This window comes from Amblyomma mixtum, chromosome 2, assembly GCF_055824585.1.
Source record: "Amblyomma mixtum isolate Tamu chromosome 2, ASM5582458v1, whole genome shotgun sequence".
Taxonomy (NCBI): domain Eukaryota; kingdom Metazoa; phylum Arthropoda; class Arachnida; order Ixodida; family Ixodidae; genus Amblyomma; species Amblyomma mixtum.
The window spans coordinates 278,148,317-278,162,160 of NC_143013.1; the positions used below are offsets into that span (position 1 = coordinate 278,148,317).

The 13,844-nt window shown below is 48.3% G+C and overlaps 1 protein-coding gene across 2 annotated transcripts in view; it reads right to left on the bottom strand.

The window, feature by feature from the left end:
• Nucleotides 1-9,561: 9,561 nt before the first annotated feature.
• Nucleotides 9,562-13,844, bottom strand: part of LOC149364091 (beta-1,4-N-acetylgalactosaminyltransferase bre-4-like) — a 36,821-nt gene continuing 32,538 nt past the window's right edge. For both annotated transcript variants that reach the window (XM_089574101.1, XM_089574100.1), the window contains 3 exons: nt 13,569-13,691; nt 13,343-13,438; nt 9,562-10,490 (listed from right to left, as the gene is read on the bottom strand). In XM_089574101.1, the coding sequence (XP_089430227.1) occupies nt 10,358-10,490; nt 13,343-13,438; nt 13,569-13,691 (352 nt within the window). In that variant the 3' untranslated portion in view covers nt 9,562-10,357. The remainder of the gene's footprint in view (nt 10,491-13,342; nt 13,439-13,568; nt 13,692-13,844) is intronic.

Below are 13,844 nucleotides of genomic sequence, written 5' to 3' on the forward strand. Positions count from 1 at the left end.
CAGGCTGCGCAGGAATTATCATTACAGTTCACGTCGTTGCTGCGTCGCAAGCGAAGGCAAACACATCGATGTCACTGTCGCCCTTTTCGCTGTAAGATGTCCTAGCTTTTAGTGTGCATGCGGTGCAGGCTGGGGCATTCATTTCTTTTTTTTTTCACCACAGACCCAAACTAACGAAAGTAAGATGCCCTTTGAGATCGTGCGGTGGTTGAATAATTTCGATTGCACTGTATACTTTCCCTCATATTTGACATTTAAATACATCAACCGCCGGCGTTCTCTGGTAGTCGCGAGCGGAGGCAAATTATGAATGTGTGTACACGAGTGAGTGTCAGTGAGCGTGGGCATTGGTTGGTTTTGATTGTTGGTTAGTTTTGAGGAAAGGAAATGGCGCAGTAACTCCCTCACGCGCCTTGGTGGACTCCCGATCGGCGCCGTAAGGAAAGGATAAAGGAGGGAGTGAAAAAAGAAAGCAAGAAGTGCCGTAGTGGAGGGCTCCGGACTGACTTACCCCCCAGGGGATCTTTCAGGTGCAGTAGCATCGCACAGCACACGGGCGCTTTTATTGCGAAAGCAACACTACGCTAGCCGCCGAGACATTTCGCGGAGCTCTGGAAAGGCCAAGCTGCGCATGAGCGAGGAGCGGGTGCCGTCACACGGCGCACAGCTGGCGCGCCGGGGCCGCCGCGCGCTCTCCATCGCCTCAAGGCCGCAGCGGTGTGCATATCGGAATTCGTGCACATACGTCCCAATCCAAGGTGCACAACCAAAATTGCCCTCTCCCTGCTTAGTGGGCCGATACCTGAACACGATGAAATCAGAGTATTGCGACTCTACATACAAAAGAACCGCAAGATTGACACCACGCTGAAGAAACTCCGCAAGGTGGGGGATCAGGTGGGCCGTATGGTCCGCCGGGTATCAAACAAACGAGGGGGGTTGCGATGCAAAGACGCCCTGCGGCTGGCCAATGCATTCGTAACCAGTAGAATCCTGTATTCGGCACCGTACCTCCACCTGCGCAAATGCGATGAGAACGCTTTCGAAGTGATTCTCCGAAAAATTTATAAGAGAGCTCTCGACCTCCCAATTGCAACATCCAGCCAACGTCTCCTCGGCCTGGGGATGACGAACACCTTTGGGGAGCTGCGCGAGGCTCATCTCAGCAATCAATACTTGCGGTTAAGCAAAACACGTGCGGGTAGCCGCCTACTGACCCGCCTCCACATCAATTACACAACCCAAGAGGAGAAGCGGGTATCCATGCCCGAGGCCTGGCGCTTTGCACTAAAGGTTCGCCCCCTCCCCAATAACACGACAAAAGATGCCCATGATGGCCGCCGGCTCGCGCGAGCAGAGGCCATTTCCAAGCAGTATGGTGCTCGACCAGGGGTATTTTACACGGACGCGGCAGGTCCACACCATGGGGGTTGGTACACGGCTGCCGTTGTCCACCAAAACAACCCAGTTCAGGGCCTCACCTTCCGTGCCCCCAACATTACATTCGCGGAGGAAGTTGCTATCGCACTTGCAGCTGCGGATCCAGCGTCCCGAGTCATTATCACCGACTCAAGAGAAGCTTGCCGCAATTTTGAACAGGGCCAAATTCCAGATCGTGCTTCCCAAATTTTACACAGATGTGAGTACCGGGATTTCCCAACCCGGCGCACCATCATCTGGGCCCCAGCACATGCGGGGATAGATGGAAATAAGGTAGCGGACACTACCGCCCGCGCGCTTAACCACCGGGCATCGCCTCTCTCGCCGCCTGATCCGGCTCCTGATTTTAATCCGGCTATTACTTTTCGGGAGATCTCTCTCCTGTATCAAAACGCTCACGGCCGATACCCACCCCCCTGTAAAGGCCTCAATAAGGCAGAGGAGCGTTGGCTACTTCGCCTCTACAGCAACACGGTACTGTGCCCGGCAGTGCTCAAACATTTCAATTCGGCCTTTTCAGGCGAGTGTCCACACTGTGGGGAAGTGTTTGCGGACACGTATCACATGGTGTGGGCATGCCCTGCCAATCCTGCTTTCCCCCCCCCCCCCCACCCCACCCGAGAGGACTGGGAGGCTGCCTTGCTCGGCTGCTCAACTCTCCGTGACCAACGAGCCCTGGTGACAAGAGCCCGGGCCGCCGCGGAGGCCACAGGGGTCCCGGACTAGGGATCCCTCCTAGTGATTGTGAGGGCCGGGCCCTTCAGGCACGGTCCAAGCAATACCTCTGTATATAGTACAAATAAATGTTTTACATCACCACCACCATCGCCTCGCCGACACTCTCCCCTCTATCTCTCCCTCTCTTATGAGCAGTACCGATTGCGCATCGCCATCTGTGTGGTTTGTGGTGTATATAAAACAGGCAGTCGCTTAGCTCTGTTATGCCAGGATATATGTAGGGGGGGGGGTGATGGCGAGGTGTCCACATCTCGGTGGACACCTGAACCAGAGGGAAGGCGCATAACTGCCCTCTTGGAACAGTGGACACCTCAGCCATGCTTTAAGCTAAGTGCCGGTAGTGACAGGTGTGCGCTGCATGCGTTGGCATTGACAACGCTGTGCCAGAAACGCGGCGCTGAAGCCATAGGTTGTCGGCGTTCGTTGTGTTCATTGGCGTTGGCGTTGACCACATTTTACACTCCGATCGTTTTAAGGAAAGGAAGTGCGCATAATGGCTCCCTGGGTCAGTGGACGCCTGAATCGTGCTTATAGGTACATGGGGTCATGAGAGAGAGAGACGTGAGCTGCAGGCATTGGCAAGGTTGTGCCAGAAACGCGGCACTGAAGCCATAGGCCATCGGCGTTCATTCTGTTCATTGCCGTTGGCGTTGTCAACGTTTTACACTCCGATCATTTTAAGAAAAGGAAGGCGAGCGCGCGCGGCGAGGCACGCCAGCTGTGCGTAGTGACGTCACTTGCCTCGCGCATGTGCAGTATGGTCGTGCAAGAGCACGCGAAACGGCGAGACTGTGGGCAACGTAGCTCACGCAACAATATATGGCTACGCGTAGATGTTGCTTTCGCAATCCTTCAGGTTTAACCAGAGCTAAACCACAGCCATTTTTTTTTGCGGTTCGCCTCCATCGAAACGCTGCCACCACGGTCGAGTTCGGTTGGTGGATGAGATCAAGAAGTTTGCGGGGATAGGGTAGCCGCGGCTGACGAACTACCCACTCGTGTCTCCAGTAACATCCGCATGTTCGCCGATGACTGTTATTTATCGCATATTTCGTAATCCTTCCGATCAACTAGCTCTACAAACTGACTTAAATTATGTACAAAACTGGTGCAATCAATGGCTGATGGAACTTAACCCCGGTAAGGGCAAAATCGTGTCTTTTACTCGCAAACCTAATCCTCTTATCCTACCATATGTAATTTCGCAAGTGACGGTTGAATTAACTTATTCCTAAAAATACCTTGGCGTAATATTGAGCAATGATTTAACCTGGAACACGCATTTCACAAAAGTCATATCATCTGCTAACAGAAGTCGTCCTCAAACGTCATCTACACCACACGCAACAAACTCTAAAATTGCTGGCATACAAATCACTTGTCCGCCATAAGCTGGAATATTCCTGTGTCATCTGGAACCCTAATCAAGCAAATCTAACATGTTCCTTACCATCTGTACAGAATCGAGGCACTTGATTCATTCCCTCCTGTTATTCATACAACGTTAACATATCATCATTCAAAGCAGAATCCGGCTTAACATCCCTGGCTTTTTGCCTTCGAATCACGAGCATGCGTTTATTTCATAAGTTTTACTGCAGCTAACTTCATCTGGCACCCTACATCAGTCTTCCAGGACGTATTTCGCCTCGCATCAGTTGTCCCCTTCAAGTTGCCCTGCCACGTATACGCGCACTACAACATTTGCCACTTCATTCTTTCCCGCTCAGCCTCGGACTGGAACAGCCTTCCACACGACATCGTCGCAATTATTTGGACATCCACATTTTTTTAGGTCTATAGCTCCCACATTTAACACCATGGTGTGTGTATTTGACGTGTCTTTTTTTATTGAACTGCTCCACTACGTCTAATCCACCTGTTATGTAATATACCCGATTCTGGTGGCCTTTAATGTAGTGAAGTCAAACTTGTGCAATTCCAGGAAGGTGCTGAGAGGAGTACCACGTGTTACTAGCCGAGCTCTTTCGAAGGCGGTGGGCAATTACGCATCAAATGAAAAAGAGTGCCTCACCGTCCTCTGGGCCATCACCGAGGCATCGTGTCTTGTACGAGCAGAACTTCGACAGCAGCCAGCGGTCGTTGCTTCTTGCTGCGCCGGAAGACCTGCGCAGCGAGGTCACCGAAGCCTTTAACGATGATCCTAAAGCTATTCACCTTGCTTATAGACGAATCCTCTCACGTATTCGACGAAGATACAACTGACCGAAACTTGCTGTAAGTACGTCCGTCACTACACAAGAACTTGTCGATGGTGCCAGAGGTGAAAGACACTGCCCACACAACCGGCTGGTCTTCTCCAGCGAATCGAACCATTTCCTGCTCCATTCCACACAATTAGAAATTATTTTCTCGGCCGATTTCTGAATTCGCAGTCTGGCAACCGATACATCATCATAGCCACCTAAGTACCACCGAAACATTACAAGAAAGTCATATTTCTGTTTCGATCAAACATTTTTTGAGTGTTTATAATGTTTTTTAAAGTTTTTCTAATGTTGGAAATAAGTGTTCAAGTAATCTTTTCGTAACATTAATTAAGCATTCAAACAACGTAAATGTAATATTCTCGGCCATGATAACGCAACCTTACACGAGCATGCAGGCTCGCCAGTGAGACGCTACAGAATTTCATGAATGCTTTGCAAGGACCAGCAATGAAGGCGGTACTTGATCTCCACAATACAGCACAACATGCAACTCGCACACACTGTATACGGCCACCTCCGAAAGGATGCAATCGAGTCAAGCTATTATACCCATTACTGAGTGGTGTGCCATGCGTGGTAGTGGCGAAAAGGTAATAAGCAAAGTTGCCCAACAAAATATTGGGGCTGTGCACACAATCTATTGTGGGGACAAATCTAAGAGGTTTAGTCGCAAAGCACAGATAGTTGAAAGACATGTCCATTGTATAAAAGCAGTAGAAAAGGTTCTGGGACCCAGTGCTTAAAATACAGGGTCTGTTCTGAAAGTAGTAGGACTGTTTTTTTCCTTGGCGAACGAGCGGACGAGAGGTGGTCTGCGCGTGCAGGATCGTTCAAGGGGGATATTGGGAATGCTGGGGAAAATCGGCAGTCGGCTCTCGGCCGTTAAAGAGAGGAGGTCGCTTGTGCTGTGAACCCCTGTCGAAACGTCTCGTCACGCAGAATCGTCGAGCGTTTACTGGATCAGCGATACGCGATCAAATTTTGAGTAAATCTTGGTAAAACGGGCAAAGAGACTCACAACATGATTAAGGAGGCCTACGGTGGCGCTTCCACGGGTATATAGATCAGGTGTTTTTTGAGTGGCACAAGCTTTTCCGAGAAGGTAAGAAAGAGTGGAGGAAGACGACCGCTCCAGATGACCTTCGACCAGGAAGCCCAACGAAAATGTGTAGCGAGTGAAACATTTACTTAACAGTGATCGTAGAATGAGTATCAGAATGATTGCTGATGACTTGAGCATTCCTGAAACCCAAGTTTTTGAGATCGTGACAGAAAACTTATCCATGAGCAAAGCGTCCGCGAAGTTGGTGCCGGGAGTGTTGTCAGAGGAGGAAAAGGCCAACTGGTAGGATCTTCTTCATCATGTGAATGAGGACCCCGATTTTTTGCCCAGCACAAGGCGGCAACGCTGCCTCAGGCCCCCTACAGCCTCGACTTGGCCCCGCGAGACTTTTTTATATTCCCGAGAATAAAATCGACGCTCGAGGGGAAACATCACGGATCGGTAGAGGCGGTTCAACAGGCCGTGGCGAGGGAGCTAAACAGCATTCCGGTCCAGGCGTTCCTGGAGGCGTGCGAAAACTGTAAAACTCATTGGCAGCAGCGTGTAGGTGCGGAAGGGTGCTACCTTGAAAAATTGTAATCGTTTGTACTATTCGCTTGAATAAATTTTGTTTAAAAAAATGAGTCCTACTACTTTCAGAACAGACCATGTATATGGGCTGCGTTGTTTTATAATTATGATTCAAACATTGTAACAATGTTTAGAAGCCTATATTAAAACAATGTCTGAGATATAACATATGACGTTATATGGTTACATTTCAATATAACATTTCAAGTTACTGCAGATTGGTTAACATTTTTGTACCAGGTGCTGCTTAGAGACTGACTACCTCACGCGAAACGTGGACTCCCGCGCACTTCCGTCGGCGACAGGTAGTGAGGCAGCCAAGTAATTTGTTGAATGTATTGTCCGCCGTCACGGTACACCTGCTTTAATCACTGACCGTGGTGCCGCATTTCTGACACAGCTGACACAAGAGATTCTTCATCTAAGCTGCACCAGCCACCGCTGAACTACTGCGTACCATCTGCAAACCAATGGGCTCACGGAGAGGAAGAATAAGACGATGGCCGATATCATCGCCACGCACAAAGTCGCTACTCTAACGGCTCAGGCGGCAATCTAGAGTTACTGTATAAGCGCTTAGAGTTGCGTGCTCGTTTTCCCTTCGCGTCAAAATTTAGTTTACAAAATTCGGATGGCTTGTGGCCAAGTGTTCTTTTCCCAAGCAAGACATTTCTTGAACAAGCGACGCATGGCACAAACATTCCTTTTGACCCCGGTCAACTTTCCAACATGCTTTTTCACTGCCGTAACTGCCCCGAAGTTTGTAGAAAACAGCGCTCCCCGCCAAGATCACTGAAGGCAATTGTTTTATTCACCCAATGAAATGAATTCATACGTAAGTTTAAGCAAGGTATTGTGTTGCGAAATGCAGTAACACAAGTATTAGTAGTCTTTCTGTCGCACCAACCTCGGATGAAATTCAATTTCTTAATGGAACATAGCCGACTAACTCTTGGCTTCGATCGCTTTTGTCCGTCTTTGTTTTTTCTTTCTTTTACCGATTTTTTTTTCTGGCTTTCTCACAACATATGTGAAACTTTTTGTGAGTCTGAGTTGGTGCTTCTTTCTATTTTGTCTCTTCGTGTATTAAGGGGATCGTAACGTGAGCAGCCTGCGGAGGAAGACAGTTACCGTGCCAGTGACTCACAGGCATCACTTGTACGTAACCACTGCCTCCAACCCGTGGAGCAACAAGTTGCAGCCGCGTAGGTTTCGGGCGAAATAGGCACACGCAGAGCTGGTTCGAAATATTTTTTAGTCTTAGCACAAAATAAAAGGCACTACACGCCGGAAGAACGTTCAATCCGAGAAGAACATAGGAAGGAGGCTTACCGTGGCCGTCGGTCGTCCCACGAGTCACGGATAGGTGTGAGTACCAGGGGCAGACGATACGGGTTCCTCGGTGGTCCGTGGCGAGGGAGAACTTCCCGCGCAGTCGCCGCCTTTTAATGCTTCCCGTTTACTGCTTGCGGTGGAAATCTTTATCTATCCCTTGAGCAATGCTTGCCCTCTTTCTCCTTATGTCATGAACAGCCAGTACAGCACCGTCGCGTCGCGGTGGCATCCAGGAACGAAAGGAGAAGGAGATGTGCACTCCTCCATTCCCGGGTGGTCCGGGCGTTTCGCCTTGTGGCGGGTGGAGGAAATGGAGTGCGCATGTATCCCACAGTATATATTGTTCCCTAGTTTCAGTCAGCGCTCCGTTGCTGGTGAGTGCTCGCGTTGTCTTCTTCCTGTGCTGTCTTGCTCGCACTCTTTAATGACGAACAAAAACCAACTTTCCCCACTTGTCATCTTATTGCCATAACCAAGTGCAAATGTAACTAATGCGATATAATTACAATGAAATCAACATATCACCCCACCCCTCTTTCGATGGACAACAACGCACAGTAACTCCATAAATGGATGCCTTAATAAAGCGTGCCACAACAAGGACCGTCATGCTATACTATTTGCGCTTCAAATGCGCCCGTTAGTCATGTGTGCTGACCAATGTTTCTTGCCGAATGACAACACGTACTTACGTAGGCCCTTCTCTGCTAGGTAAATCAGCTTTTTCGATATATATGCTGGGTGTCTGATATGACCTGCGCTGTCAGTTCTGCAACGGCTCAATTACAGCCTGCGAACTTCTTTTCCCCTGCTCTCTTTAAGCCTGGCACCAGACATTCGCTAATGCAATGCAACACTACGAGGTTTTACGAAACGCTGAAATAAATTTTCAAATCTACCAAAGGGCATCGCATTGTAGTTATGGAATGGACATCTAGACATTCCCTTATACCTGGGAACAGCGAGGTGGACGCAGAATCTAGGAATGCTCATGGCAATGCTATCACTTCGAGCCTTCCTCACTCGGGAAGCGAAATGCGCCGCCTTATAAAAGTAGGCCGAGTCGGTATAAGCGAAAATATATAGTTCGAGCCAAATTATAAAAGTTCAGATCTATATTGCGCCCATTCACTGGCTCGGTTTACAATTCCTTTGCCTCGAAACAGCAATCTTGAAAAACCTTATTGAGCACTTGCGATTGGAAGCAGCCGACATGAAACACTTTCTACGTAGAATTTCCCGCGTCGACAGCCCGCGGTATGATTCTTGCCTTACTACAAATAGCGCTGACGTCACCTGTCGCTGCGCTTTAATTGTAGTCAAACAATGTGCCAACTAGTTCAGCTCACCGTTTTACTGCTGATGATTCTTACCTTGACAGTATGGGTATAGCTCATCTTTTATTGCAATGGCCAAGACATGCCTTAAGACAGATTCACCGCCTTTTCAAAGGCTATGAATTCCATGACCACCTCGATCTCGTGGTCGACTGCTTTTTCTTTGCCTGCATTTCTTTGGTTGTCGGATGTAAAAGTTTTGTGAATTGCTTTTGATATGTCTGTATTTGTGAACTTATTGTCACTTTCCTAGGCCGTGGCTGAAAGTTTGTTGTTCATGTACATGATGTAACAATAGCGCAAAAGGAATACGAGGGACGGAAAGAAAACGACGCAGATAAGCGCTATGTCTCAGCGCTTGTCTGCGTCGTTTCCTTTCCGCCCCTCGTGTTCCTTTTGCGTTATTGTCACATCATGAACGTTATCCAATTTGCCCATCTTTCGGCTTTGCTTTGTTCATGTACTCTATTCTTTATATAATTTCAATTTGTTTTCATTATGACTGCCTTTAGGTTTGTTTATTTTCTGTTTGTTGCCATTATTATTGCCTACACGATTGTTTATCTTCTATTAGGTCTACGTATTTCAGACATGTGCATTTTATTGTGTTTGTTCTGTATTATGCATTGCGGAGCCATTAACTTATGAGCTACACCGTCAGTTTTATTGAGAGTTTTCTCTTCCTGCCCAGTTGAGTGTCGGATACGCTATCAGGCACCACATTCTCCTTGCATTAGTATAAAAAAAATCACTCAAGATATGAAACCTTGCCATACCTGAGCACATAAGTGACGAAAAGAATGGGAAACATAGAAAAGGTGCAAGATAAGCAGAGCAAACGGAAGACTGACATTTACCTATCCATAATTTATTCACTTAATAACCTAATTAGCTTAACCTGTATTAGTTTAATCAGGTTCATCCACCGACGACGTAATACCGACTTTATCAGAATCACATGCGCTGTAGCCCAGAGCCAGGAAGCTAAATAAATACGAGCACAAACGTACCCTAACGTAATGATGAAAAGAAGCTGGCAGTGAAGAACATAGACAGAGTCCGTTCTTAAAGCTTCGCATTGCTCGCATGCTTCTACTCTGCCCGCACAACCTCCCAGCAATTTCCAACTATGTACAACTTTCACTGTTCAATTCAACTGCACCTCCATGCATCAGCAGCGAGGAATAAAGACAGTTCCGTGAGCCCGCAGTGAACACAACTGGCTGCAATATACTTAGCCACAGCATTATCACTATTTTCAGTTTCTCCCCCTTTGCAAACTTTCGCTTCGCAAAGTGCTCGAAGCCAGCATTTCGACAAGTTGAAATGTTATGGAAGTTAAGCACTAGTTTCGAAGTAAACGATAAGCGCATGAATATTGGCGTTTAACGCTCACCACGTTTGGGGTTGGCCGTAAAGAGCACTTGAATAACTCACATCCGCATCTAATGCCACTCCTAATTGAGACAAATTACAAGCAGACCATAAAGCCAGACCTGCTCCGATCTTACTTTGCTAACGCTCCCGGGATCTTGCACACTGACAGTTTTTGACGAGATCCTCATCACATTGCCCACGTCGCTGTGCTTGAGTAAAAAATTACAACAGTATGTCTGGACTAGCACGCACGCACTACACCAGGATCACTCTTGTTCACTCAAGTCCACCAATATCCAAGTGTAAAGCTTCTTCAATACGAGATCCAAGCGCCTGTATTTCAGGCTGTTGAGGCCGTCCTTCTTGGATCTGGCCGACCATCGGTTGAGGAGCTGCATCCTGAAAAGGAGCAAGGCATAGCTTAGATGAACCATCTACGCATGTGCAAAAGCAATTGGGCTAATGAGCACAGCAGTATGTACAGTTTTTCTCAAAAGTGTACAGCCCAAGGGGTCTCCTTCTGAGCCCTGCAGCGTGGCTCCTCTTGCAAACTAAAGGACGCTAATCTCACAAAAGCGGAAAAAACTTACGTCCTCAACCCTCCCAATCTTAGGTCTCTCAAACGTGCTTAACAGCCCCGCTACACGGCTTGGAAGCAAACCCCTTGGGCTGTATATTTTTTAACAAAGACTGTGTGTGCACAACCCAGTAGATAGAAGACAAGTCAAATCAGCAACAATGGCACCTATATAGCTCCGGCCTCTCTATCATTATGGTGTGTTTCGCTACCATCCAAAGAGAATTCATTTATGTGACGAGTTTATGAACTTCATCAGGGCTGGGCGCTATACTGAGAGGTCTGACGCACGCTTTTCACTTTGCGCATGTTCTAGAAATATTTCCCGCAATTTTGCTACTGTCAATCGTTCCGTGCAACCACACACACACACACACACACACACACACACACACACACACACACACACACACACACACACACACACACACACACACGCACGCACCATAAAACACATCATCACAAGAACAAGCGAGCGCTCGCTTGTGTTTTAAGCTTGTGGGCTGTTTGTTTTGGTGTGTGTGTGTGTGCGCGTGCGCGTGCGTGCGTGCGCGTGTGCGTGTGCGTGTGTGCGTGCGTGCGTGCGCGTACGTGCGTGCGTGCGTGTGTGTCTGTGTGTGCGTGCGTGCGTGCGCGTGTGCGTGTGCGCGAGCGTGCGTGCGTGCGTGCGCGTGTGCGTGTGCGTGTGTGCGTGCGTGCGCGTGCGCGTACGTGCGTGCGTGTGTGTCTGTGTGTGCGTGCGTGCGTGCGCGTGTTCGCGTGTTCGCGTGTGTGTGTGTGCGCGCGCGCGCGCGTGTGTGTGTGTGTGTGTGTGTGTGTGTGTGTGTGTGTGTGTGTGTGTGTGTGTGTGTGTGTGTGGGTGTGTGTGTGTGCGTGCGTGTGTGTGTGTGCGTGCGTGCGTGCGTGCGTGCGTGCGTGCGCGCGCGTGCGTGCGTGTGTGTGCGTGTGTGCGCGTGTGCGCGTGTGTGCGTGTGTGCGTGTGTGCGTGTGTGTGTGTGTGTGTGTGTGTGTGTGTGTGTGCGTGTGTGTGTGTGTGTGCGTGTGTGTGTGTGTGTGTGTGTGTGCGTGCGTGCGTGCGTGCGCGCCTTCAAGTCTAATCTATGTTTTCACTTCGACACTCACTCTCTTTCCGAAGCTTTCTATTGCAGCTTTGGGTTTCAAAGTATTCAGCAAAAACCAAAAATGCAGTGTACATTTCATAGCGCATGCTTCACTCACAGCTTTTACGCCAGAGCGTTAAGGCTCCTGTGCTGCAGAAAATCCGGCGCCGTGCTTTGCCGTCGTTGTGAGTGAAAACGCAGATGACCCACCTGCCACATAAGACTCGTGACCTTGTGACGTCATCACAACCTGCCCACTGTCACAAGCGACAACCTGCCCTCCGGATTGTGAGCAAACTCCCAACCGTGGAAGGTGGCACTTAACATTTGATCGCGAGAAGCTGCTTGGGAAGTGCAGCCTGTGGGTCTCGCAAGCCACACCGGTAGCTGTGTTTGAAGCAGCCCCCTGCCGGTTCAGTGACGCCTCGCTAACAGCTGCACCACTGCGCCAGAAGTGGTATGAGAACTCCCGGCAAAAATGACCAATTCCGTACACAAGGACATGCAGGCAGAACCTAGGCAACAGAGCAGGTGTACTTGCGTGGCAGGGATCTCTGTTGCTACCGTATCGTAATCTAAGGCTAGGTTAACCGTCATGTGATGGAGATAGAAAGAACAGTTCGTGTGTCTGCGAAGTGATACGCAAAGAGGACCCCCGAGTGCCTGTTCTGTCAATTTTTTTTTTATGCGTTGCGCACAATCTGTCGTTTGTAACCGGCGACCATCTCTTTCAACGGCTGGGGGTCCAAACGTCTAGTACACTAGAATTCTCTCTTTCATTTTCGTTCAAGCGTGATTAAGGCACTGAGCTTAAGGACAGCGTATGAATTTTGCACAATGTGTTAAAAAATGTTTTATTGCAGCTAAGCGTTAGCGGCCTAATATATATCTTTGTCCCGTTGCTATTACCCAGGACATTATTTCATTTCATTTTATTTGTGTCCATTTACAAGAAAATGGAAGATGACAAAGAAAAAGCTACTTGTTGGCAGCTTGAGGGGTCCTTGGCCCCTTTACATATTGGCAGATGGGTGGGAAAGAACGCTTTTACAAAAGAAGAGCAAAAAAATCATGGTTACATGTATCGCGATTGTTTAAATGATTGCTTTTAAAAGAGAGATGAGCTCCGATGGTGTTGAGGTTCAGATGTCAATTCCAGCTTCTTAATAAGAATTTAGTAGTCGTGGCAGGGTGTTTTCTATCATTTGGTGACCTTAATTTGTTCTGGAAACAGGGATGAACCATTTTTCAGGGCTGCGTGTGTCATATGCGGGCATGTTCCTTTTTAGGTTTGCTATATTTGTTATTACATTGCTGGTATCTTTTAGGTGGAAGTAGTAGGTGCGTAACAGAGGTCATTTGTAGAGAAGATTTCTTTTTGGTATGTTGCACTATACCCGACGTAATTAGCGTTCTTAAGTCGAGGTCATATGCTCATTTCTTACGCCTTTCTTGCAAGTAGAGGAGAGGATCATACCATACATATGAGTTTACTGCCACGAAGAAAAATTGAGCGTGAAAAGAGACTCCAGTCTGGAGACATCAAATGCTCTCAGCTCTATTCAACAACTCACCTTTTTTCACTTGGCTTATTCTTGACATGTCCAAGGGCAAAGTATCGGGCAATATCACCGGAACGCCTTTGGATCTTCAATCGTGCTTTGTTCAGCCTGCGGACAGCGAAAGATAACATAGTGTAGGAAAAAAAATAAAAATTCTGACAAACGTTAAGAACTGGATGCGAAAGCGCCGCTGTTAGAACACCAGTCAACGGGCTTCTTTAGTTCAAAGCCAACTCACCTGTAAGCGAAGTCATCGTCCTCCGCTCCCCATCCCCAGTAGGCATTGGAGTAGCCATTGACGCGAAGCATGTGCTCCTTACTCACGGCACTGACTCCACCGAAGAAGAGCGGGTAGAAGACCCTGCGACGATATACAGATTCACTCCTTCTTCTGCGCTCTTCTCTCAAACAATAATGCAGGGCAAGTCTGAAGCAAGCATATGGCGCCACTCACATGGAAGCTGTTTGGTGTGGTTAAATTGTATGCACGATGCATCGACCCACTTTAGTAGGC